Here is a 27,754-nt window from a genome sequence, read left to right on the forward strand (position 1 = left end):
ATGATAGCTTCCTATATTTGCTATCTTTGTCTTCTTTAGAATTTCTATTTACTTCTTACTAGCCAATCCCTCATCACCATAATCCTCTGTCACACACAGTAATTCTCTACATTAAACTTTCCTGTTCAAATTACTGTGTGGCTTCTGTATCCATATTGGGTGCTGACTGATACACCCTTCCTCATACATTTTAAAGTGACAGCTAAAATTTCTTATCAAAAATTTAAATAATTGAAAAAAGATAAATTACCTGGTGTTCTGTATATAGACATGCTTAAAATATATTTCTGTCAAAATCTTAGAGTGACATATCTAGATCAGTTAATGAACGGGAGAAGCCCACCATATAACCTAATTTGCAAAGGCAGTCCTCACCGTCCTGTCTATCAAGTAAATCAGACTTATTTCCTGTACACACACACACACACACACACACACAAAGACTTTCATTTAAAATTTTTGAATAAATATGTTGATACATGTTTTCATGACACACATCTCACTTAAGACTGGTAGAAAATGGATAGACGGACAACAGATGGAGAGACAGATAAGCAGACAGCTGGCAGGCAGACTGAGCCTTTCCAAGATGAAATACTGTTTCAATACTTTTTTACCAGTTCAATATTTCTCAGTTTTTTTTTTTTTTTTTTTTTTTTGGCCTTGCTTTCATGGGTCTCTCCTTCAGAAGTAATGCCTTCCTGAACTGTCCTTTTGCTTGATGCCTTGAAGATTTTATCCTGTGACAACAAGTCATAGTAATATTTGGGATGGGTGGAAGGTATGATATCTTTTGTGAAGTGGGAGAAGGGTGACTATGACAGAGGAGATTGGAAGGAAGAGGTGGCCGACTACAGACTCTCTCAGACACAGACAGCAGTTTCAGGAAAGTGTATTGTATAGTGGTTAAGGACCAGAAAATTGCTTCCCTCAAAACTGTCCATGCCCTGTGGCCCCATGCCCTGTGGCCACCCAGGGCACAAGTTCTCCAGTACTAAGAAAGCAGCACCAGGACAAAGAATACTGTATTCTACAATTAAGGCCAAAGCAGGGATATTGTTCCCCCTAGAAATGACAAGAAACCAAGTATGGAGAAGCACACTTTTTTTTTTTTTAAATATAGAATAAAAAATATTAAACTACATTCCTTAAAAACTTAGAAAACAAAAGCTTTCCTTACAAGAATGCTAAAGTTTCCTTTAGAGTCAATATCACATCAAATATGAAATCCTGAACCCCAGCAGCACCTATGTTTGGATAAGGGTCTTGCTTTTACTATTTGTGACTCAAGATGTCACATGGGTTAAATCCTTCATTTACAGTGGTTCTGTTTCTTATTTAAAACAGTAAGTTTTCCTTAGATCCACTACTTTACTGAATCACATAATAGGGAAAGAAATGAAGAATCTTAAACAAAAAGCAAAGGAGATGTGGCCAGTTTTTACCATTTGGGATATTAACAAGTTTAACATGGCTCAGCAACTATCTTAAGTGTTATATCAACTATTATGACACAAACTAAAGGTGTTGAAATATAAAGACGTGTGTTTTCTGAGAGGAAATGGGTGACAATTTGAAGGGCTGGTTTTTTTAACAGAAAGAATAAATACGTAAGAATTCAGAACAGATTCTCAACCAACACTAATGTGCAATAAGGTTTATGCAAGTTAAGAAAGGTTTTAAACTTAAAAAAATTTTTTTTCAAGGAAACTACTGTTTCCTGTTATTTCTGGGAAATCTGTAAATGCTAGTGTTTTCAAAAGGAAACATTTGTGGAGAGATGTTAAGTATGTTTTACTTGCTACACATATCAGATTCTTGTTTGTTCATTTCCCCTAAGAAGTCTGTAATTCTGTTTTAAATAAATGACATTTACTCTCAATTAAGGTTTCTTTCTTTTTATTCCCCCAAATCAGCATCCTTATGGGAAGTACAGGGCTTCTAGGATTTTCTCCACCTACATAAATAAATTTTTAGTAAAGAGCTTTCTTTCTTGATTAAGATCCATAATCTCCAGAATACAACTATTCTGTTGAAAAAGTCTATGTACTGGCCTGTTTTATAGTAAACTATTGGGATCTTTAAAACAAAGATTCTGGATTAATGCAAAACTCAGAGTATGTAATTTACTTATATATGCATAAGTATCGATTATATTTCCCATTTTGTTTTCAATACAGCTATTGCCCTTCATTGCAGAAGTATGAATAATCAACTTGGTGGATACTATTCAATCTGAAAGATGTACACAGAGAACTTCCATCATGGCCAAATAAATAAATTTAGGGCCATCACTTGATGACAGAAAAATCAATAAATACATAGACATTTCTACGTTCACCAAAATCTCTTTTATAGCTCTGCTAAGCACCATGGTTACTAAGATGAACAAGTTAACGTTAGGTATTTTAAAGATCCAAACAATGAGAAATCAGCCAGTCTACCAAACTGGTAGTTTATCATGAAAGTCAATAATTACTTTTGTTTTGGTGGGGGGGGGGGAAATAGAAAAATTAGAAAAAAGAAAATTTAGTAATGGAAAGATTCTAATGTGCACAGACAATACCAAGTTTGTTGCCATCTGTGATTTGTCCATATCCATAGGTTTTTAACATACTTACTTGAACAATGGAGTTCCACAAACAACACATTTATATATTCCAGGATCTTTGTGATGTGTATATTCTCCTTCGAAGGCACTGATACACAATAAACAGAGCATAAAAAAATTTAATTAAACAAGTTAGCATTATTTCTTATAGAACTTATTTGCTTAAAATACATTTTTCTAAGAAAACTCTCAAGGGCTTTTTGTCCTAAAATGAGAATAGACCAAACATATGGAAATCTGAACATTACTAATACATTTCAAATCTGTATAATAAAATGTGCATATAACAACTCCAAACTACTGTGGGTTAAATTTTTTAAAAAATCAGGCCATCTAGTTATGTAATGCTTAGAAAACTTTTTTTCCTATTAAAAAAAAAAAAAAAGCCTGTAGTTCAGATTCACAGAAAAAAAACATTATTACATAAGATTTCTGCTACTCTACAGTGTCCAAGAGTATATACCAGAAAATGCAGAAGGGTCCAACACTTCCAGTGGAAGGAGTCTTATTTTTTGGTTTGAAAAGGAATATTGCAGCTTTAAGGGAATATTTTTCTAAGTTAACAATCTTAAAGGCTAGGAGGTCATTCAGCTAATACAAATCAGCTGTGCTAGCCCAACAAAAAGTCTGTGCTCTGCAGCTTGTTTTTATTATCCTTTCACCCTCTTTATGAGGTCCAATTTTTTTATAAACAGAATTTTTAAGAATGACCTAATCTCTAGTTGTTTGTGTGCATTAAATCATTTTGCTAGTCATGTACACAACAGGACGGGTAGATGACTTGGACCAAGACCGAAGTCCATCGCTAACTCATCGTGCAGTAAAGGTATACGTTGTCAGAGATTCAGCATTTGGTGAATTCAGTAAACAGTATATACTGTGACAGGAAGACAGTGTTGCCTATTAACAAAGACCCCACGTGTGGTAAAGAGCTCTTTCATTTCATGAATGAAAACAAGAAGTTACATCGTTAATAAATTTGGATCAGAGGTAAGTTACAGCCTTATGCCAAGCTCCATGGTATAAATTAGACAACAAAATGGTTGGACTTTGGCAAGTTACCTTTGAGCTGGAATCAGCTGAGAGAGACTTTATTCACTACAAACAGTCTTGGAAGTGAACAAACTCTTTTTTCAGGACTTAGGGCAAACTTCCAAGGACCAAAGCCATGTGAGGGCAGTTATTGAAAATTTTTGACATTCCAACCACAAATGAGCCAATAAATACTTTCTCCACATGTGCTTCAAAAAGAAATTGGAGTGGGGTAGAAAGGAACTAAATTATGCTACCTTCTTTTTGCAGCCAAAACGTCTATACTTACAATGGCCACCTTCAAATTTTCAGTATCCTGGCAAAGTGCCATGTCCCTCATGGTTTTGCTTACTCTGATGTCTTCCCAAAAAATGTACCTAAATCGCTATTACTTCCACACATTTTGTAGTAAACTAGAAACAGGCCCTTAACAAAAGCCTTGTGACTTTACAAAAGATAGAGTTGTTCATTAAATGGGAGAAAGAATAAATAAAACTTAGTCTTAATCTAAGCAATACCATTTTCAACCTTTTCAAGGATACTAATTTGTAGACTTTAGCAAATAAGTATAGAATCCTTTAAATTAAGTGGCAAGGAAGAGGATTCAAAGGTGGGGCAGGGGGATAAGGAGAATGAAGAAAACTAGCTCTTGCTTAATGGCGTTTTCGTAAGCTCGCCTTACCTTTCGGTCCCTTTCTCCTGAGTGACATGGTACTGCTGGGGTGTCAGCCGCTTCCTCAGTTCCTGCTGGGAAAAGACCACCTTACAGCTCTTTTTATCCCTACATGACCCTGGAAAGAGAGAGGATGTGGGAGAAGGAGGACTTTTAGCTTGGATCCTAAGTAACTGCTTTGGCTGGCCATCACAGCACAGCTTCTGCAGTCACTTGTCAATGACCAGGTCAGTCCCTAACACAGTAGACAAACTTACCTGAACTGCAGCTGCCTATTTCTCTCAGTTTAAAAAGAATGGGACTCAAGATTCAGGTGATTCCACTGGAGCACTGACAATGTGCTATAGCCAAAGCTGCTGGCAGGCAACAGTAAAAACCCATTGAACATTCACAAGGTGGGGATACATCCTTTACGTCTCCCAGTACCTTGAATTTCTTTTTTTTTCAAATGAATTCAAAAAGCATAACTCTATTTATAAGCATTTATGCTGTATATATAAGAGGATGGGCATATTATATTAAACAATAACTCTCCATTCGTTTATTAGAATAGCCCGAAACCTTCCTCATTCAATTTCCAACCTGGGTGATTTAAATACTATCCTATTTGTTTATTGAACCCTAAAGATGTATCTTTCCACAGCTAGGAATTCTCTGTGATTCTGTCAGAGGCTTCACTAGGTTCTGAAGAGTCCTTAAAAACAAATATCTCTTGCAAGACTGTATCTTACCGCGCTTAAACGGGCAGCAAGAAACATTTAATAGACTGCAGGAGAAGGCATTTACACTAATGCAGAATCAAGAAGTTCCAAAGAAAGAGTGAGAAAAATAGGGAGGGAGGAAAGACAAAGAAAAGCAAAAGTGAATGTGATTTTATTTAGAGACCTACATTTTTCTTTTTATAAAGTATACTTAGGAAGACTTCACTGGCTAAATATATTTGAATGGTAAAATAATTTTAATTAGATTCTAATAACAATGTTAACTTTTACTTCAACTTATACAGACCGCAATAAAATGTCCAGACAATACCCGCTTATATGGGGTATTTTGTCTTACCTGAACAAATGACTGAAAAGAAATACAGTCGGCCCTCTGTATCCACAGATTCCACATCTATGGATTCAACCAAACACGATGGAAAATATTCCCCCCCCAAATTCCAGAAAGTTCCAAAAAGCAAACCTTGAATTTGCCATGCTAAGGCAACTATTTACATAGCATTTACATTGTGTTAGGTATTATAAGTAATCTAGAGATGATTTAAAGTATAAGGGAGGATGTGCATAGGTTATATGTAAATACTACACCATTTTATATAAGGGCCCTGAGCATCCTCAGATTTTGGTATCTGCAGGGGGTCAGGAACCAATCCCCCATGAGTACCACGGGATGATCAATAACTCCAGACACGGCAACCCTTACTCACTGCAGTAAAATTGCTTTTCTTTGCTTTTCCATCACAGTGCGAAAGAGGCACGCAGATGTCACCACATGCAAAAATTTCCTACCATGTTACGAAATTACTGAAAGAAAGCTTGCTCAGTTCCCCAAATATTAAACTCAATTTGTTTTGAAACATAAAAGAAATATGATTTAGGAATAGAAATGCTTTCTACTTCTTTTACTTTTAAGGCACCTAATGTCATAGTATACGAGATCACTGAAATTAAAACAGGAGAAACTTAACTAACCACTGACTCTGATTGTGGGACTGAAGAAGGATATCAGCTTCCAGAATCAGGGCCACCAAGATAGAGTGGTTGATTCTCTATGAGAAAATATGGAGGCAGCAAAAGAGCAAACCAGAGCCAAACGGCAAAACACACCTTTGAGTAGGCCTGTGGGTTGTCAAATAGCGCCTCTTCTGACCTTCCACAAAGGATGTTGGCCCTGCTCTGGCCTGAAAAGATCCACAGGAACAGCTGGCAAATCACACTAATGGCATGTTGGTCTCTCATCTCACTGAACCCCATATTACACTAGGCTTTATGCAAATGCCTACTACTTACACTTTTAATATTTTCTAAGAGATAGAAATGTTTCCCTGAGAAATGTTTGTCCTGTCAGAACAAGCCTCTCCACAACTTGAATGCAGAACTGGCTGTGATAGGTGAGTCTCTGCTCAATTTGCTATAGACGTCTTAAAAAGTAACTTTTTGTTTTTATTGCTTTGTATGTTGAAAGGGTTGTATTTTTGTGGATTTTATCCCCCAAAATTCATTAATTGTAAATCTGACATGACAGAATAACTTGGTTAAAATTATTCTTTCCAATGGCACAGATAATTAAAATCTATACAATTAGAATTAAACAATTCTGTCTAAAATATTTTTGTTAATATACGTTCATTCATACAAAAAGGCCAATTGTGTTCCCAAAGTTGAGAGAACTAAGCTACCCATCTGTATGTCATTTAGTACAAGAGAAGCAACTGCAGGTTTAAATTACATGGTATTGGATTGCAATTTCCTAACATTGGATGCTTTTCTGCTTTTTTACCTTGAGTCATTTACTAAGGAGTGTTCATAAAAAGTAGCTTAAAGCACAGATGCTTGCAAATCGTTTAGGCAAAGATGTTTCTCTCTTTTTCATTCTCCCTCTCTCAAAAATCTCTCTTTTCTGAAGAAAAAGAATAAAACTGTTGGTCAGTATTGACGAACCATGTCAAGGATTTGTACAAGGAAAAAAGGTAAAATTGAAAACATCTGATTGAAGTAAATAAGACAAACATAAAAGCTTCACTGGTGAATGAAGGGTATTGAAAAAACTTTATTTCATAGATTAGAAATTACTTTTGATCTAAACATTCTTAAAAACAGATTGTTTTCTACTATGAACCATCTCATTAGCTGTGCTACAGAGACCTCGTTTTAATGGCAAGCTTTGAAAGAGTGCTGCTGTACTCTTTTGTTAGTCTCCGTCTTATTTGTAAGGGGGATAAAGATTTCATTCCAGCTTTCTTTGTTTGTCTTTCAAGAACCACTAAAGCAGTATTCACACAAATTTTGTAGGAATGTGCCCTATGTCATAGCCTACAAATTATTTGGTTTTGGTGCACTTAAAGGTCATCTTCCAAATTAGCAAAATTTTCCTACATCCTGGCTTTTCAACCTTAAATATAAATATTGTTTCCTAACTGTAAGTGAGGTTTGTTCTTTAAGAAATGCTAGTGTTTATTTAAAGTTGTCAAACTTTGTACATTTTTATTCTTTGGTCATACTATGTTCTCAAAATAATTAGGCTTTTAAAGTGTACCTAATAGCAAAAGGAAGTATATGTGGACTAGAAACAACCATTGTGATTTAATACTAAACAATGAAAAGTTAGTCAGATTTTAATAAATTTCTTGCCACATAGTTTAATAATAATACACTTCCTGGACAATTGAAAGCTGTACTATTACATTAGCTCTCCTAGCATCATAACCAAAAACTGGCATATATAAACACAGAAAGGCTTCACTTTTGTCTCTAATTTCCCTTTTCCCTATCAGACTCACTTTTCTAAAGTCATGTGGTGCCACTGTTAATTTCAAAGAAATCATTTCATTTTGAAATTCTAGAATAATTCATTGGATGGTTTCCCTTTACTATCTTCACTTAGGTACTGTAATTTTCTTATTACACAGGGTAATTTAACATTAGTATTATATGACATCTGTTCAATGACCCCTAAATTGGCTTAGAAGTATGTTAGGGAAAGATTTTTTCCTTTATTTAAATGGTTAATAGAGTACTTCGAAGCCACAAGTGAGCATATGTGTATACACACGCAACACAAAGCATATTTGAGAGGGTAATATTGCCACTTTGGTATCTAATCATAACACCATTTCATACAGAGTAACTTTGGTATATATCAGACCCACCTTGAACCCTATCTGAGGGCATTTATTTGCTAAAATATGCCCAAAGTCTCTTTTTATATCAAAGCTTGTTCCATATTGTTGCCTCAAAGCCAGTATTGTCTTGAATTAGAGTTCACTTTCTGCCTTGCCTGCTTCCTAGTCACGTGACCTCAGACAAATGGGTCTCTCTGTGCTACCACCCTCAGAGGTCTGCTATAAGGATCATAGCAATTAGCACTTAACAAACACTGTCTAAACAAATGCAGTATTATATTATCATTTTGATTACAGTGAATTCTGAAGTTAAAACTGTATTTTAAAAGGTAACCAGATCAGGTATTTCAGTGTGTTGCAATATTTTATTGGTAATTATTTTTCCATAATAATTCCCTTAGAACAGTATTTTCCTCACAAGTTACCTTTAAAAATGATTAAAATGAGAATTGAAAGAAGAGAAGAAAATTAAAATTTGAGTGCCTACTATGTGCCAGGCACGTTTCTAGGCACTTTCATGTAACTACATTTAATCCTCTCAATAATTCTAGGAGGTAAATGTCACACCCATTTTACAGATACAGAAACTGAGGCTCAGAGAGGTTATAACATAACTTACTAAGGACAAGCAGCAAATAGATATACTGACTCAAATCCCAGGCTATCTGACTGCAATGCCCATGGAAAAATTATGCTACAAATTTCTTCTTAAATTATGCAATAACTTTCAGCTTGAAAACTATCACTAACAACTTAAGATAATAAGAGAGAAAAGTAATAATCGCTACAGTACATCCAGAAAAGTAAAAACATTTGTCTATTAGCCAATGTCTGTATTCTCTGTGTTCATTCCTTCAGCACAGGGTCAGTGACAAGGTTCAAACGGGATTCTCACAAAGTCTATAAAACGTTGAAAGGCTTTTTAAAGTCCTGTTTAGAAGTAAATCAAATCTGTTAACTAAATCTTAGAGCACTTTTAAGTCATAAATCTTATATTTCAGTGCGAAAAATCAAAACAAAACAAAATCCAAAGATCCCATAACTTTAATTTTGGTCCTAGGATCAGAAAAAATGAAACTATTAAATATCTTCCCAAAATAAGAAGTGAATAAGAGATAAGACTATCTTGTTTTGCTTTGAATTAACTAGGTTAAAACAGTAAAGTTCATGTTGAAATATCTTGCTACTATATTTAAAAATGGTGTATTTTAATTTTCACTATAAATTATAATTTTCAGTTGGTTATTAGTCTGTCATACTGGGAAATTAAAGAAACTTTTATCCCAGATGTAGTAGTGTTAGGAATTTCTAAATAAGTGGGCATTTATAAAAACCAAATCTAGTCCATTTTTATAACAGAATATAAAATTATATGCCATGAACCATTTTTCTCTTGTGTTTTGCACTCTAGTAATTTAATAAAGGCTTTAAGAAAAAAATGCAAAGCACAAGAAAGAAAAGCTCCATGCTTGTAGAAGCATGCTCAATTTTTCTGATTTTTTCTCTCAACGTAGACCTATACAGGGAAAGCATTCCTGAGATTAACATACAATCTAAGATGCCATGCCACTCTGGCTTCAGTCCTCTGGTTTCCATGCAACTAGGGCTGTAGGACTTTCTTTGAGGACCACTGATCTGACATTTTTCTTACTGGTTTTTTAAGTCATCAAAAATGTTGAGTGTTTACAGAGTGCCAGGCACTGTGCTAAAAAATACTCATTCATTCATTCAATATTACTTACTGAGCACCTACTATACACTGGCATTATTCTAAGTACTTAAGATATATCTGTGAACAAAATAAAGATCCTACATTCATGGAGCTCCCATTCCAGCGGGGGTAGGGGAAGACAGATAAAACACAGTGAAAATAAGTAAGAAAACTATATAGCCTCTTAGAAGGTGATAAGTATACAGGATGGAAAAAAAGCAAAACTGAGCAGGGCAAAGAAGACTGGGAGTGCTAGAAGTAAGGGCTGTAACCTTAAATAGAGTGGTCAAGGTAAGACTCAGGGATGTGACTTTTGAGCACCGCCCTGCCTTAAGGAGGAGAGGAAGTTGACTATGCTGCTATCGGAAAGGAGAGCTTTCTGAACACCCAGTGGAAATGGCCAATGAAAGAGATGAATACACTGAAAAGTTCATACTCCAGTGGTAGAGATGGAGACAAGTAATTGCAACGCAAGTACTAAAACCTGAATATGAATGGAGTAGGTAAACAACAAAAAAAGAATATGCTTTTACATCTGGAAATTTACAATTGCATATCTTAGTACAGACATTGTCTGACATTACCTTCCTTCCTTCCTAGTGAAATCCTTTAAGCCAAGTGGTATACTCAAAATAGCTCTCAGAGAGTACTTGGCTGAACGATGAACACAGAATTAGACATGCGGTCTCTGCTAATTTGCTCTATGTATTTAATGTCATCCCTTTCAGACTATAGATCATCATTCCCAACCTGGAGCTATGTGTAAGATACTCAACAGACATTCTTTGGTGATGAATTTTTGATAGGCCTAGAGAGCAAAATCCTTTGGCCAAACAATGTTTTTACCCTTCGGAGACAGTTCAATAACTCCCTGCTTCAGGTGGTAGCAGGGAACATCCATAACTAAAGAAAGTATAAAATTAGTACCTCAACTTAGTTTCCATTTTTTAAAAACATTCTTGATTTTTACATTTAGGTTCAGTTTAATTTCATCTGTCCTCTAAGTCCTAAATATAACACAAAAGGAAAACAAAAAACAAAAACTCTAGATCTTAGGAATCAGAAAGCAGACAATTGTTTCTTTTTAAGGTAAGGATTTGTTTTCCTTTCTATATGTGAGAAAAATCATATCTTTATTTCTCATAGTAATAATCACATTTAATGCCTTCTTGCTGTTTTTCTATTACTTCATATAAGACAGTTCTACAGAGCAGTTTCAGTTATATTCTATTGATGCATGCACAGAGTTCTAATTAACATTAATGGACGTATAAGCATGCCACGGCAACACACCATTTTAAACTTCTTGAATTAAACAAGACCATATGGTTTAGTGGTGCATAGTTGAATGATAAAATTGGCCTTCTGGTTTCCATACTGAAGGTTTGAATAGATAAACTAAGAAAATATTTTCAAGGAAGTTTTCCTTCCAAGTCTACATATCCTGATAAATTCACCCCTACTCTGATCTTCCATCTGAATATCCTTAGTACTAGTGTATTTACCCTGCAGGGTACTATTTACATGAGCTAATATAATATATTGCAATTATTCTCAAATGTCGTCAGTTGCTTCTGCTTTATTTTCCCAGATTATAAATTCTTTGAAGACATAAACTGTTGAGCCTAATATTAATTCATACCTTCTACAACTATTTATTAAACATCTACAGTGAATTAAGAACTGTGATGTGTACTGGAAAGTTAAAAATGAATAAGTCAAGGTTTCTGCCTTAGGGGAGCACATACTGTAGCAGAAAAGATAAGAAAAACAATCAATACAATGTGCAGTCTTATAGTAAAAATATATGCAAAGTTTTGTGTAAAGAGAGTTAACAAAGAAGACATTAACACTCTTAAACTTTGCCCACCTACATTGACTAGGTCCAATTATAATTGGGATATGGAAAACTCACATTATTTGCAGAAACAGCACCTACAGGGTCACAGGGCCAGAGAAGATTCAAATAGGGGAGAGAACTCCATCCAGACAAGCTGATAGATGTAGTGTGGTCAGATATGTACAATGTCAAGGTGGTAATCAAAGAGTCTTTCATGTAAGTGGGATTAGCTAATTTAACAAAGCAAAATAGCCAAGATAAAATGTAGATTCTGATTTGGAAGAGGGAAAATTGGGCAGCTGAGAAATAAGGCAGTTTTAAAATTAAAGGGGAAATATGCCAATGTTTTCTCACTGTAAGTCAGTGGGAGTAAATGTATTTGCCACAGTATCTAAAGTCTATTAATATGATTTTAAATTCTAGCCTTTGATATTAAGTAATCTGTAAGGCTGCATGATTTTCTTGAGAGGTGACAACAGAGAGCTTTACCACTACATTCATCCGATGATACACTCATCTGAATGAACTCTGTAAGACAGAAACCACATTTTACATTTCTTTTACTTGTGGGTTACAAATTTTTAATTGTTGAATACATGCGTGATAGTCATTTTATCAGCATTCTCTAAGGGTAGCAAATAAAACTAAAGAGTACTCATCAGTACTTCAAAATGTAATGCAAATACAAGAGCAATGACTTTTGTATTAATGTGGACCATAAAGACTAGAGTTTAGGGAAATATTTAAAATATGTCTTGATCCAAAAAAGCATTTTCTTACTTGCAAAGCATATGAGTAAAAAGAGAAGTTTTAAAGGCACTGCATTCATCAAGTGACAACAGTGGAAGAGAAAGTTACTTAACTTCAAGTCTATCTGATTGCATGTGAAATGTCTGACGAAGTTAGGGGATTCCCTGTTTTTTTAAGTTTTTTTCCAGTATGGGTCTTCACTAGAACATCATAGCCAGTACAGAAAAAAAAAATTTAAAAACAGACAGGCTCATTTCCATTCTACATTTCACATGCAATCAAAAAGACCTGCAAAAAATAGTTCTCTCTCCCATCCTCCCTCACCGCTTTGGGAGCACAGACTGAGGAGATGAGAGGTAACCACCCACAAAAAGGAAGGAAAGGAGCCCCCTCTTAGATTACCATGCAGAATTTTATTTCCATGTAACATCAAGTATGCTTTTGTTAGAAAGAAAATAAAACTTATGTTGTCTAAGAGCTCAGCTTTGTAAATTTCTAAAATTACATTATCACCCAAATCCAATTTAAAATCTAAATTAACTAAGCTCGATGGGCAGAAAATATGTCTGCAACTGCCACTCAGTGGACAGCTAAATCTGAGTCTAGCTATACATTCCCGAAAATCTAAGAGATTCTGGAGAAAAAAAAATTCAAAAAATTTACAGTTTTCTTTATCAGCCAGATAACTAGAGAAAAGGCATAAGACTTCTTAATTATTCAATATATCCTTGAGGGACTGGGGGATAATTTCGGTCATCTTTGCATCCCCAGCACCTCGCACTGTGCCCTAAGAAGAGTAAGCCCTAAATAAGTGTATGTTGTATTTAAATATTTATTCAACTCTCCATTTTAATTATTACTATTTAAATTTTCTTCCTAAAAGATGTTTTCTAAATGATGGCTCTGGCTATGTTTCTTAGAATTTAGTTTAAAAAGTGCAACAGTAATATTTGCTTAATAAACCAGTGAAATTAAAAAAAATAAATGATGGATTAAAGTTTTTTCTTTATTACTACTCTGAATCCTTTATTACCTCTCTAGAGTTCCACTTTCAAATATTTTATTATGACTAATATTCCATTAATTCTCTGGATTTAAGACTATGAGATTACCTAATCCAGCATTCCCCAAAACATATCCTGTGAAACACTGGCTCTGAAAACAATGTTCACAAGTAGTTCCTCTTGAGGGGTAAGGAGAAGTTTCTATAGTCAAACCAGATCAGGAGAATCTAGGTTACATGGGTTTCCTAATAAAGACTTCTTACAGACTTTCTTAGGCTGATGTGCATTATTGAACATGTGGTATTTTGACGCACCATTATTTTATGCTCCACCAGAAAAGTAAAAAAGAGTTGTCAATCAAACCATGACACAATACTTTCTTATCAAAATAATTTTTAAGCTGCATCCTCATTACCAAGATGATGAAATGTAAAAACAGCTCATCTTAGAATTTATAAAACATGGTAGTATGCAAAGTTTCTCCATTTGATGATGGGATCAGTTTTACAGGGTATTAGTAGAATGAGTGTTCATAATTTGGGAACTGATGATCTTCTAGTCCAAAGCCCTCATGAGGAAACCAAGGCTCAAAGAAGTTATGTGACCTGGTCACACACCTGGTTAATGAGAGCAAGCTCCTCATTTGCAGCTTTCCTCATTTAATTCTCTCATTCAATATATTTCTCTCTTGAACCAATGCTTTGTTGTACATTAACATGCCCATCTTTCACTAACCCATGTGCCCACAGCCTGTTCTCACCCCTACACCACCATCCTCCCCTCCTAGTACCTCCTGCTAATTATAATTACATCTACGCGTTCCTTCAATATCCTCCAGGAGGACTGTCATTACTTCAAATCCTAATCCAAGAAGCTAGTCAGCCATTCTGGGCAGAAAGAAGCACGATGCTTCTTACTTCTTCTACTCCTTCCTCCAATAGTAAAGCAAAGGAGGAAATGAAAAACACGAAGTATGTAACTCCCTCCATTCTACAGATAACAAAATTTGGACCCAGAGTGGCCATCTTTCTCAGAATGTGCATTCCTTAAGAACAGAGATCACATTACTTACTACGTGGCATTATTCTGATACATAAGATGCTGCTACTTGTTCATCACCATTCATTCATTCAACAAATACTTATTGAACACCTATTATGTGATAGACATAATTCTAGTTGCTAAGACGGAGTAGTCAACTAAACAGACAAAAAAATCTCTACCTTTCTGTAGCTCACTTTGCAGGAACCAAGGGTTTTCCTGTAATAGAAATAGATTTTGATGATCAAACCTATCAGCATTCCCAGACTTATTTGATGTTCCACCCCTGACTTTTTATATTTTTCCAGTTTATTCTCCCTTACAGACAGGGATTAAAGTGGCACAGAATAAATTTCTGGGAAATGTCAGATAATGTTAACACTTGAGGGTAATATCTATCTGTGAACAATTTGACAAGAGTGTATTTCATTCTAAGTTTACAGATGAGGAATAGGAATAAAGGGTACAAAACAGATTCTGGGGCCAGAAAGCAAGTTGGTGGTAAAAACAAACTAGTAAATGCAGATTATGCTTCCAGTCTCTTTCTTCATCAATACCAGTAACAGGACAGCAAGCTCTGAAACTTGCTGTGATGTTATTTAAAATTTGCACAAGAAATATTAAACTATTAATCAAAATGGAATATGCCACGAAGAGCATATTCTATGAGCGAACATGCATTTCTGTAACAAAACAAAATCTTAAAAACTATAGCTATAGAATTTTAGATTATCTTTGCTTGCTTAAAATTTAAGTAATCTAGCGAGTTAGATTAGCAATCCATTCTTCACTTGCAATTACGTGGTTGAATACAATAAATATATCTAGTGTTGAAGGAAATGCTTACCATAGTAGTAACTGAGTAAATTTAAATTCTATAAATGTGTAGCTCTTAAAAATCAGCTAAATAACGGATATCTTTGTCATCACATGGTGTGTGTGTATATATATACATATATATATATGTATACACACACACACACACACACACACACACACACACACATGTATTTTGGCTGTGCACACAGCATACAGGATCTTAGTTTTCCGACCAGGGATTGAACCTGCACCCCCTACAGTGGAAGTATGGAGTCTTAACCACTGGACCCCCAGGGAAGTCCCCATGGTATATTTTTATAACATGCATTTTTAAGTGACTAATACAAGTGCAAATATACTAAATGTAAAAAAGAGAGAGAAAAACGAGGTAATTAAAATAAAAAAAATGGGGATTTTAAATTTTCAGATGGTTGATTTCAAATGCAAAGACACAAAAATAATTAGAAATAATCTGCCACTGCATCTCGGTGAAATCTATTCAAAGCATTTTCAATTAAATGTATCTAGCAAAAGCGGCCATAAGAAATTCAGTCTCTAAATAAAATGTTTGGGATGAAGCTATAAGCTAGAAAAGACTGACAATGAATACTCATCAAGTATTTAGCCTCAATATTAGTGACTCTTTGTGAACTCTCATTCACGTTCCACTCCTTCATTAAACACGTGTTTGTTAAGAGCAAAAGATGGCTCGTTTTAATAAATCCTTCTATGATCTGTCAGGTAAATTACTGTGAACATGTTTAGATAAATAAACTTCTAATAATTCTACCTATATGATTCCCCAAAAGTGCATATTGTCTAGATAAACTAACTCTGTAGAATTATCATTTGTTTTCAGAACTGATAATGTTTTATATTCTTTAGTCGTTAATTAGAGAATTTCTCAAACAAAATTAAAATTTATTTTTTGTTCATGCCCATTTTATCTCTGTTGCTACTAGATTTTGCTATGTATTTTATAATTATTAATGTATGTGAAGAATTTATTCTATATTTAAGAAAGAATTAACAAAATCCACATTTAACAAACCATATGCCCAACACCTTATTCACACAGATGTATTTATCATACTATAGCAATTTAGCCTTGTGCACAGACGACTTTCAAACTCATCTAATAATCATATGCTGTACAGCAACTTTTCAGCATCAACTAATACTTTGTTACATCGCGGAGCTACTAAAACATTTTGTTTTAGAAAAGAATACAGCTGCATTAGAGTACTCATTAATCAACATTTTACATATAATTTTTCTTAGCACTTCTATCAAGCATTTCTATCATGCAGAAAAGGATTCATGCTTAACAGTCAACATGTTAAACTCATAACATTTTCAAGATTCTATAAAAATTCAAAACATAGCAAAACAAAATGTGAAATTTTCTTTAATTCTTGGGTGGTCTGCTGAAGAAAATTTAGCTACATATAAAACTATAAATTACTGTTAAATCAGCTATTTGGATACAAGATAAGTTAATTTATGAAAACGTGTTTTAGTTTACAGAAAGTCTACACATGATAGACAATTTCGATGAGATGTCCAAGCACAAGGGAGTTGGAATCCTGTTGAAAATGGAAAAAGGTTTTGCACTCTACAAATACTGTTTGAACATCATCTAAGCAGAAAAATTTGTGGTTGTAAATCCATGTGTTCTTAACTGAATATTCTTTACATACTTTTAAGTTTTCACAATGCACCTATGTGCTAATGATATCAATAACCTTTCATGCGGTAAAAGAATGTAAATCTAGTGCCATCTACTGGGAAAAGTAGATACCGTTCAATCAATTAATTGCAAATTATTTTGTGAATTAGGGGAGTTGAAATTTGAATGTCTATTGTTTTAAAAAAAATTTGTTTCTTAAAAAAAAAACTCCCCCAAAGCACTTTCAATGTAAATAAATAAGTTAGGTAAGATGAACATGTAAGAATGGTGAAGTTGGAGAATAGAAGGCATTAAACTGAACTCATGGGAGAGAATTTCATTGGTGATATCAATACAGAAATCGGAAATTATACATTCTGACTAGAGTTTTTATATTGTTTTGTGTTTAGAAGGCAGGCTCTGAATCTGTGGTCAAAGAGACCTCTCTTATGAGTATCAGAATATCTAATAAAAAATCTTGAAATTATATGAAAAATTGTATAGGTGCACATATGTATTTTCTGGAGGAGAAAAGCCATAACTTTTATCAAAAAAACCCACAAAAAAACATGGAAATGGTTCGTGTTTTCAGGACGCAAAATGGTTAAAAATTAAAACTAATATAGAAAGTTAATCTATTCAGTAAGTGAACAACACACCAATGACTTCAATTTTCTTTAAGGTAAATACAATGTCAGATGCTATTAATGAAATATTGCCAGCTCAAACTTGAATAGTAGTATTCCTTGTTTATGGATATTGCTCTGGTGCTTATCTGTATTTCCTCTTTACAAATGCAGAACTTAAAGCACAGCAAACAATATTAATTTGCTCCAGAGAAAATCAATCAAAAGAACCAGAGTTCTTAGTTCTCATGGTAAGTGTAATATGTACTTATTCCCTTCCTCAAACAGTTTATCACCAAAACTCAAATTGTTTGAGAGAAAAAGTAAAAGCAAGTTTGGATAATATACTTTGAATCTGTGTTACCATTTTTTTTGTGTGCTGTTGTTGTTATTTGTTTAGCTACAATGTGATTTATACCTGAGAAATCTACCATATTGTATTAATGCAATAAAGTGAGAAAAGAGAAAGTTTTTTTACAATATATTCAAAAGGCAACCAAACTATGAACTTTAATTTAACGTCCTCATTAGATTTATTTGAGACCCAAAAGAGCCTCAAATAAATTTGTACTGTCTGTTATAGCTATCACTTCACCTACATGTAAACTTTCCAAATGTTTATTCATTCATTTAACAAATATTTATTAAGTGCCAGGCACTGTGCTAAGCTCTGGAGCCACAAGCCCCTGATTCTTAGAGAGCTGTACTTACACAGATGATAGTCTATGACTTGCAAACACCATTTGCAAAATTTCTGTCTTTAAGACTTCTAATTTCTGCATTGGAATATTATGACATAATATCTTTACAAGCTGCATAAACTGCCGAGTGGCTCTTCAATTCATGGAGACTGTTAAATATGCCACTAAAGTCAAGAGTAACAACCACATATTATGTGTATGATGTTAGAGAAAAGCACAATTTATCACTGTAATTAGTACTATTTAGACAAATACTCTCACTTGGCTGAAAGCTACCATGATATCTAGTCTAACCTACAATTAGACTTCATTTCTATCAAGCAGTGAAACTATGTATAAAATTGTGCTTTCTAATCCCTCCTAAGATAATGCTTCAGTCTTGATTTAGATGCAAGGAATTCTAATGTTCAAACATGGAAAATATTTCTGTCCTCCCACCACAACCAAGCAGATTTTTCTATAAATTCCCAGCCATTAATTAGTACTGAGTTTTAAGATTTGACTAACCCAAAGCCAAAGTAAAAACAATGACAGTTCATAAAATCGCAGAATTTCAGAACTGAATAGATTATCTAATTTAAATTCCTCATTTGAAAAATAAAGAGACTGAGATCTGGAGAGGTTTACTGATACGTTCAAGGTCTCACAAGTTAATGACAAAGCTGTGGTTAGTTTTCTGACTCCTATTCCAGTGCTCTTTTTAATACATAAAAGAAACTGCTATAGGAAATTAAGAAGAGCTCTGAGAGAAAAAAAAATTACCTTTAATTACAAACATGAGCAAACCATAACTCAGATGCACTTAATAAGCTCTAAATTGAAATTATGCCTTATTTAAAAATAAGAAGAAAAGGAAGTCGAAGCTGAAAAATGATAGGTCAGCCTTCTGGAATATGGCCTTCATATAGGTCAATCCAGTTATAATCAACTTTAAGAGCCTGTTCCAATTATTTTTCAGTTCTGGAATTATTTCATATTGAATAAAAACTACAATTAGTAGGGTACTGGCTAGGGAGCAGAAATCTTTTTGATTTACAGAGATTTTTGTTGCAAAGGGTTTTGACCAGGGAACAGTAAATTAAAGCAAGACGTCAAACTTTTACCTTAATTTCCTATATCTCCAATTTTGACCTCTTCCCTTTCTACTTGTATAAAATGATAAAGACCAGAATTTCCATTTCCATTTCATTTTTCAAAATTTAAATAGTTTGTTTCACATTATTGTTAAACTTAGCAATTTCTTCAACATATTTATGTTTCTAAGAGTAAAATTCTGTCAGAGAAATAGATGGTAACAAAGATTTTGCTAACATCAAAGTTATAAAATACGTGGACACTGGAAGACTGAGTCTCATAACACTTTAAAAAATACCGGGTGCTTGAATGGCTAAGAAATTATGGAATACTATTTTAGTCAAATCATTTATCAAAATAAAATGGGTTTACAAGCCCTAAGTAAGAAAGACCGAGTCTCTCTGAGCTTCCATCAGTACTGGATAGTAAGAATAAAAGAAATGTGTTGTATGTTTATAGGACTTGAATCTGGTTCAGCAGGATGTATAAGTAAAATAAAGAGATCAAAACAACAGATTGAGATGGTTATTTCTCAAACATAAAGTGCATTTGTGGTTCCGATTAAAGTAAAAATAGTTAAATGAAAGATGGGACATATTTAAATGTTTTTAAAAGTCTATTGTACTAGAAAAATACAAAATATATATGTATGTATATTGATACAGATGTCTACAGTGAACTAGTGAACATTTATATATAGTGCTTACTACATGCCAGCCACTGTTCTAAGCGCTTTCCACATCCTAACCTATTTCATTCTCACAGCAGCCCTTTCAGGTAAGTACTATTATTATCCCCATTTTACGAACAAGGAAGCCAAGGCACACAGCCAGTTAAGTGGCAAAGCTGGAATTCAGATCCAGTCAAATTCCAGAATTTGTGTGCTCAAGCATTGTACTATAATGGTTACTTCTTAAACATTACCAGCTTTGTTGAATTTATCTTTGAATCATCTGATATCAAAATTTAAAGACACATATTTTGATTAAACAATTTCATTATGAAACACTTTACTCCCACAGTTGTCATATATTGAGGGATACCATGTTAATTAATAAGCTTCTGTAAATACTTAGCCTCCTTGGTGTATGACAAACTCATGTTACAAGAACTATGCTAGTGCTCTCATATCTTGGGTTTTTTTTTTTTTCCAGTGGAAAACATGGTTATGTATCAGTTAAATAACTTTCATACTACAATTATTATATGTAGTATATCGTTATGGAAAAGTTCCACATGGCACAGGAACTACATTGGTTGATGCTCTCCCTCAAGCTTACATACAATTCAACAAATAAACCTTGTCAGTCCTACAACTTGAATTTCTGTCTTATCTATCCCCTTCTTCCCAAACCTACTGTAATGATCATTGTTAAGGCTCTCAGTACCTCATGAGTCCCTCCAGCCTCAAGCTCCTCCAGCATACTCAATGGTGGCATGCAGGGGCATGGCGGGGTAGGGGAAGCGAAAGTGTCAGGAAGAGTGGTTGTGGACCCCATGCATTAAGCTTCATTGGCCTCTCAAGTCACCACAAATAGACATAAAATCTATTTTTTTAAAAAAATAGCGCATTTACTATTCAAGTACGGCTTCAAGACAAAAGCCTTATCCTTCTAATTAAGCCTTTTAATTAAGTTGCCATCTTCACCTTCTCATAGAAATATCTGGAACTAGCACTGAACCTTCCATCATACTAAATCAATAATCCTTATAAAATGCAAATCAAGTCATTTTACTCCCCCTTCCTCCCTTCCCCAAGACTTAAATTTTTTAAAATATAAGGCATATAAGGCACTTCATGATTTGGCTACCTTCCTTACCTCTTCTACTTGCCCTCACCTACCCAAGCTAGCCATATTAAGTAACCTGCATTTCTCTGAACATACCTTGCTCTTTCAGGTCTTCATGTTTTTCCCACACTACTTCATATATTAGAAATGTCCTTCCCTCTCCTTGGACATCTGGCTAACTCAAGCACTATATCCTCCATGAAGCCCTCCTTAAACTTCAGAGACCTTCCCTCCCTTCCAAAGTCTCTTCCCCTAAGCAAAGAGCTAGAAGCATCCTCTGGATTCCCCTAACATCCCAGGCATAAATACTTTTAGTCTAGTCTTATCATCACCATATGGTTCAATGGTCTTCACACAGTTCCAACTCCATCTTGTGCTTGTTAAAGAAATTGGCTTGATCTTGTTTATCATTGTATCCTCACTGCTTCACACAATGTCTGGCACTCATAGTTAATATTCAATGAATATTTAATGAGTTGGAATTAAATTCTTTATACAGTATAGTAATAGAGATACGTATACTAAAAGAAAATATAAATAATATTGACAATAATGTTCACAGACTATATCTGGCCATAGTGATTTTCATAATAAAATTAAAATATTAAACATGAAATAAGCACATAATAACATTTTGGACTTTTATGTCTCAGTTGTTTAAATGCTTAAACTCCCACTTTTAAAAAGGGTGGTGGCTCTAATTTAAGAACCAGTGAACACATGCTATATTAGTTCTCTTTATTTGGTCATTGTTAAATAGAACATGTTTTCTTTTTAATAACTAACTTTATTACACTAAAGTTGCTCATTTTAATTTTTTCTTTCTAAAGGAATGACCACATGTGGAATGAAAAGCATTTTCATTATCCTTTAACGAGATGAATGTTCTATTTTGTGTGATTTGGAGCAGTTTCTTATCAAGGCTGCCAACCTCTTATGAACATTACGATTTTCAGATTGTAGTGTGCGTTAAAGAACGAGAAGATATCATGAAATATTAGTGACAATTATATACTGAGCAAGGAAACTGGACAATGTTTCCAGGGGTTGTAAGGACTGTGGAAATGAATGTTACTCAAAGTAGAGTGGTGATTTATAACCAATTTCCGGCTTCAAATTAGGGCCCAAGTAAAAGAAAACGAAATTCAGCAAAGCATTATGGTGTATCATTTCCTGCAGCAGAAACACTCCCCCACCCGGACCAGTGCCCTTACTAAGTATAGTACAAGAAGCAGCAACCTGAGGGAAGCCCACAGGCTCGCAGGGCTACTGGCTGGCTCTTTGTCACCAAATGCAGCAGGTTGAATGCAGACATCACTGTGATATCTTCACCAACAAAACGAGAGGCAAAGAACAGTGGCAAGAGCTGAGTAAGACAAAAAAAGAAAACAAAAACAAATTAAAACATCACAAATGTTAAACACATTCACTGCACAATTGATGGTTACGGTTTTATCTGGAACTGAACACACACACAGTGCTAATAAATTTCAAATGCCTATTTTTCATATGGTGGGCTTACTTTCAACCCAGGCTTATTTATATCTTATGAATAAAATACACACTATATAATAGCAGTGTAATCTGTGAACACATTTTGCAAGAGGTTGAGAAAAGAGACGAAGTTTAAAACAGTTGAAAGGAATTAACATTTACTGAGTTCCTAACAAGTGACAGGAACTGTCTAGGGCCAAATATAAATATATTACATCATTTAATTCTTACAATAAAGCTAGAAGGTAGGTTTTATCACCCAATACACATGTGAGGAAGCCAAGGCTCAAAGGTCCAAGGGCACAAAGCAAATAGCCAGTGGAAAAAAAATTAGAAAACCTTGTTCTATACAACTACAAAGTCCCGCTCTCTCCTCATACCACGCTGCCTTCTTCCAGCAATTATTTGCAAATCTCCCTCCCTGGAGAAGACTGCAAAATACTGTAAGATTAAGAGATTTCTTTTGTTAGAGTTTCATATTTAAAAAAAATAGAGTCAAATAACCTAAGGACAACTAGGAGGCTTCACTTTATAAATAGTGTTAAGTTTGAAGAAGGCATATCAACCATGAATTTTCATTTGATTTTATGATTTATAATTTCTAGATCAATTCTGTAAATAATGTTCAAAATCTAGCCTTAAAAAAGGTAAAAATATTTTTTAAAGCTTTTGGAAATGAATCATGTGGAAGGATCTCAAAACTGTGTGAATGTTAAACTTTAAAGAAAAGTTCAACTAGGATTTTCTTTAAAGTTTTGTACAATCTTTCAGTTGGTAAAGATTAACTTCTAATGAAGGTGGAAGATACTAAATTAACAGTAACTTCTAATATTTCATTTTGAATTAGCATTATAAGTGACCTTAACTACTAAGTGTCCAAAAATGGATATAAATTTAACGTCTCGTTCATTTCCTGACCCTCATCCCTCACCCCACCCCCCAAAAACAAAAGTCTGTTCCTGGTGTCTTCTGACCTCCTCGAAGAACAAACACATAATAAACAGTAATATATTTTACCAAATCATTCTGGAGTATATCTGACACAAATCTGCTTGTATTAACATGCCTGAACTCTGATTTCTCCAAACTAAACTCACTACAAAACTAAAACATTTTTGTGTTACTAACTGGAGACAAAAGGGAGGAAGAGGGAAGGTAAGTATCACAATGCACAGCCTGAAAGAACCATTAAACATAAATAAACATGTCATTTTTCACGAGTGACTGCAGAGCAGGGAAAAGAGAGCATTCCTTTGGAGCAGACTACTGACTAATAAAAGATCAAAGGTCTATACCTCACAACACTATAAATAAAAATGTATTTTTTTCCTTGTGACCTTCTCCGTGAGGAATAAAGTACGCACGGTAAATGTAATTACTTAGCAAAGCTGCAGCCTCATTGTGCTCCTGCAGCTGACTATAAAACGTCTTCCTATCCTGTTTCATCAACTGCTGTACCAGGCGGCCTGCGCGCCTACCGATGGCCACGGCCATCTGGCTTGTGTCAAAGCCGGCGCACAGGAAGAAAGGGAGTGATGTCACTCTGCAGGTCAGGCAAAGAACAAAGATGCATTCTACAATGAAAAGCTGAGGGCCTCAAATACCAGGGGGCCCTCCAGCATGATATGACGGAGTGATTTAATGTTCTGCCGGTTGCATTTATTTCTACCCAAATAGCCAGGGCTCCATCTAGTGGCAAATTAGTTTTGCCCAGTTTTCTTTAAAAGTGAACCCAGCTACATTAGCACCAACAAAGTAGAGCAACAATGTGTTTACTTTTAGAGCTATCTAACCTTTTTTACACTGAAGAATGCAAAAGTACAATTTATCACAGTGCTCTCCATTGTCAAATCCTACAAAGCATGCATTTCACAAGTTAGGATTTGATATAACCCTAATTATTTTAATGTTTGCAAGGATAACTGAAAAAGTAGCTAATTTTGCAAAAATGCACATAAAGTGACATTACGTACACACTACCCTGAAAAAATGTAGCTGAGGTGGAAAGTGAAAAACAGTTCTAAAGAATGGATACATGCATCTGGATGCCTTGGTGAAATCAAACTCATAGTTATATTCCACAAAAGGATCATAGTTAATATGGCTCTAACATGTGACACCAGGAGCAACTGTTCTTTAGAACAGAAAAATGAATATTTTTATGCTGAAATGATTTAACAAATTTAATTTTTTTTAACAAATTTAATTTTTAACTAATGTTCTTCCACTTAGTTTTTCTTTCTTTTTTTTTTAAAAAAATATTTAGTTATTTTTTAATTTTATTTTTGGCTGCATAGGGTCTTAGTTGCGGCTCGCAGGATCTTTGTTGAGGCATGCGGGATCTTTTGTTGTGGTGCACCAGCTCCAGGGCACATGGGCTCTGTAGCTGTGGCACGCAGGCTCTCTAGTTGAGGCGCGTGAGCTCAACAGCTATGGCACACGGGCTCAGTTGCCCCGCGGCATTGTGGGATCTTAGTTCCCTGACCAGGGATCGAACCTGCATCCCCTGCGTTGCAAGGCGGATTCTTTACCACTGGCCACCAGGGAAGTCCCCACTTAGTTTTTCTTAGTTTATGTTTGCAATAAATGAAATCAAACACTGACAAACCAATCTAAAATGCAGAATACATTTAGATGAAAGATATATCACAATGGATGGGTGTGATCTATGAGATCAGACTACCTGAGTTTGAATCCTTGGCCGGCTCCTAAGGAGTTGTATTACCTTGGAAAAGTTGCTTACCCTCTCAGTGCCTTAGCTTCCTCAACTCAAAAATAACAATTAAATAAGTTAATTGGTAAAAAGTGCTTGAAATAACTCCTGGCACATAGTATATGCTCACAAACATTAGCTCTTACTATTATTTAAATATACAAATATTTGCTTTATTTCAGAATTATATGAATCGGAAATTTCTAACAGTCCATTTATACCCAATCCTATTTAGGGTTAGCAGGCCATTCTGCAAACATAGAATCCTATTTAGGCCAGAAAACGTACTACTCTTGGATTGATTTCCATGGTAGGATAAAGATCTCCTCAGGATAAAAGTCGATGAAACCCTTGCCATATGGCAGACACCATTCTAAGCACTTCATATTTATTAGCTCTTTTAATCATCAGGAACTTATAAGGTACATATTATCATTTTCCCATTTTTAGATGTAGAGATTGAGGCGTAGGGAGGTTAAGTAATCTACATAAGATTTTAACGGCTGGTAAGAAGCACAGCCCTTAAGTAACTGGACGGAAAGATTTAACAGATTTGAACCCAAGCCATCTGTTATAGTTCCAGGACCAGTGCTCTTGACCACTACACAATTGGCAATGAAAAGCCTGAGGTTGTTACCAATCCACTCTAGACACTCTGATTCTATGTTCTCCTAATAGACAATGTGGCTGATAGATTTAATCTTTCTGTCCCACCACGTGCAGCTCCTCTTTCCCTTTCACCTTCAAATCGTTTCTCTAAACGCCTTGGATACATCTTTAGGATATATAACCTAAAGATGCCTAGAATTGAGTCCACTTGCACCTACCAAAGCTTCAATATGTTGATGATACGGTACTTTTGAGAGTCAAACAAACCAACAGCTACTCCGCCCACTCTCCCTGCAAAAGAATCTGAGTTTCAATTAGGCAGCTTTTTTCCCATTGTGCTCCCTGAGCTGCCTGGATGAGGACCCTAGCCAGAAACAATCCTAAGTCCAAAAAGAGGCAAAAGAAGCACATTCTTCTAAGTGGTGACAATCTTTGGGAAAAGAATTAGCATTAAACACCCGCTAGGGGCTTCCCTGGTGGCGCAGTGGTTGAGAGTCCGCCTGCCGATGCAGGGGACACGGGTTCGTGCCCCGGTCAGGGAAGATCCCACATGCCGCGGAGTGGCTGGGCCCGTGAGCCATGGCCGCTGAGCCTGCGCGTCCGGAGCCTGTGCTCCGCAACGGGAGAGACCACAACAGTGAGAGGCCCGCGTAATGCAAAAAAAAAAAAAAAAACACCCGCTAGAAATCAGCACTGAGCAAAAGCCACCCAGAAAATCTATAGTTCCTCAAGTTTGTTCTCAACTTCTTCACTTTTGTATTGCTTTTGACTCAAATAATTGCACCGATGAATAACATTTATAGAAAACCAATATTTTTTTTAATGCCAGACACAATTTACACGTCTTTCTAATCTCCCAGAACATCTAGCACGTCACTTGGAAGTTCTTTGGTGTTAAAAGATGTGGGTTGAACAATACCTAATGAGCAGTATTACACTATGTGTTGAGAACAGAATTAGATTACATAATTGTCTATAATTTTCTGCTTAAATTTTTTAATGATTCCCCATTGCATATTGCAGGGTTTCCCAAACCATGTTCTGTGAAACAGGCAATACCCCTTCAAACAATATAAAGGGTCTGAGAGGCTTTACAATAAAGTGCACCTGCTTAACTTTCTCTCAACTGGTGCCTCTCAAATGGTTTTGACCTTACAAAACCCCTTCCTTTCCTATCGCCATCCCACAGAACACATTCTGGTGAATCCTTTGGATAACATCCAAATTCCTGAACAAAGCAACTAAAGTTCTATATCTAGCTGCTGCCTAACTCTTCACCACTTTCTCTTGCCATACCTCCACATTCCAACCCACCCCATGCTCCTGCTATACCAATATACTCATAACGTCCCCCAAATAGGTCTGCTGTTTCCTATTTCCACCTCCACATCTTTCCTCATTCCATATCCTTACTGTCCTTTCACCACTCCCAACTCCCACCACTCCTAACTTCTCCCATTTGGGCCCCTAGTGAGGCACAAAGCATGATGTCATAGCCCCTACAACAATTTTCAAGGCACTGATTTGCTTACATCTCTGTCTCCCTCTTCTAGATTATAAACCTCTTAGGCATAGGGACAGTGTCTTTTTCATCTTTGTATCCCAATACCTGGCACCTAACAGCCATTCATTTATTGAGTGAAAGAATGACTATATAAATAACTGATTCTATGGAAATGAGTGTTCTGGATCATCATTTCCCACCCTGCTATCTCTGCCATCTCAACTGTTAATGGTGCTTAAATGTAAGAAT

At 35.2% G+C, this 27,754-nt stretch overlaps 1 protein-coding gene across 1 annotated transcript in view; it reads right to left on the reverse strand.

Moving 5' to 3' along the window:
- MSRB3 (methionine sulfoxide reductase B3) overlaps nt 1-27,754 on the reverse strand; it is a 155,472-nt gene that overhangs the window by 101,368 nt on the left and 26,350 nt on the right. Inside the window, exons 2-4 of the mRNA XM_024737239.1 lie at nt 22,425-22,551; nt 4,326-4,434; nt 2,622-2,699 (exon numbers count right to left, since the gene is read on the reverse strand). Of these exons, the coding sequence (XP_024593007.1) occupies nt 2,622-2,699; nt 4,326-4,434; nt 22,425-22,500 (263 nt within the window). The 5' untranslated portion in view covers nt 22,501-22,551. The remainder of the gene's footprint in view (nt 1-2,621; nt 2,700-4,325; nt 4,435-22,424; nt 22,552-27,754) is intronic.

The sequence above is a fragment of the Neophocaena asiaeorientalis genome, unplaced genomic scaffold (genome assembly GCF_003031525.2).
Source record: "Neophocaena asiaeorientalis asiaeorientalis breed wild unplaced genomic scaffold, Neophocaena_asiaeorientalis_V1.1 scaffold134, whole genome shotgun sequence".
Lineage (NCBI taxonomy): Eukaryota > Metazoa > Chordata > Mammalia > Artiodactyla > Phocoenidae > Neophocaena > Neophocaena asiaeorientalis.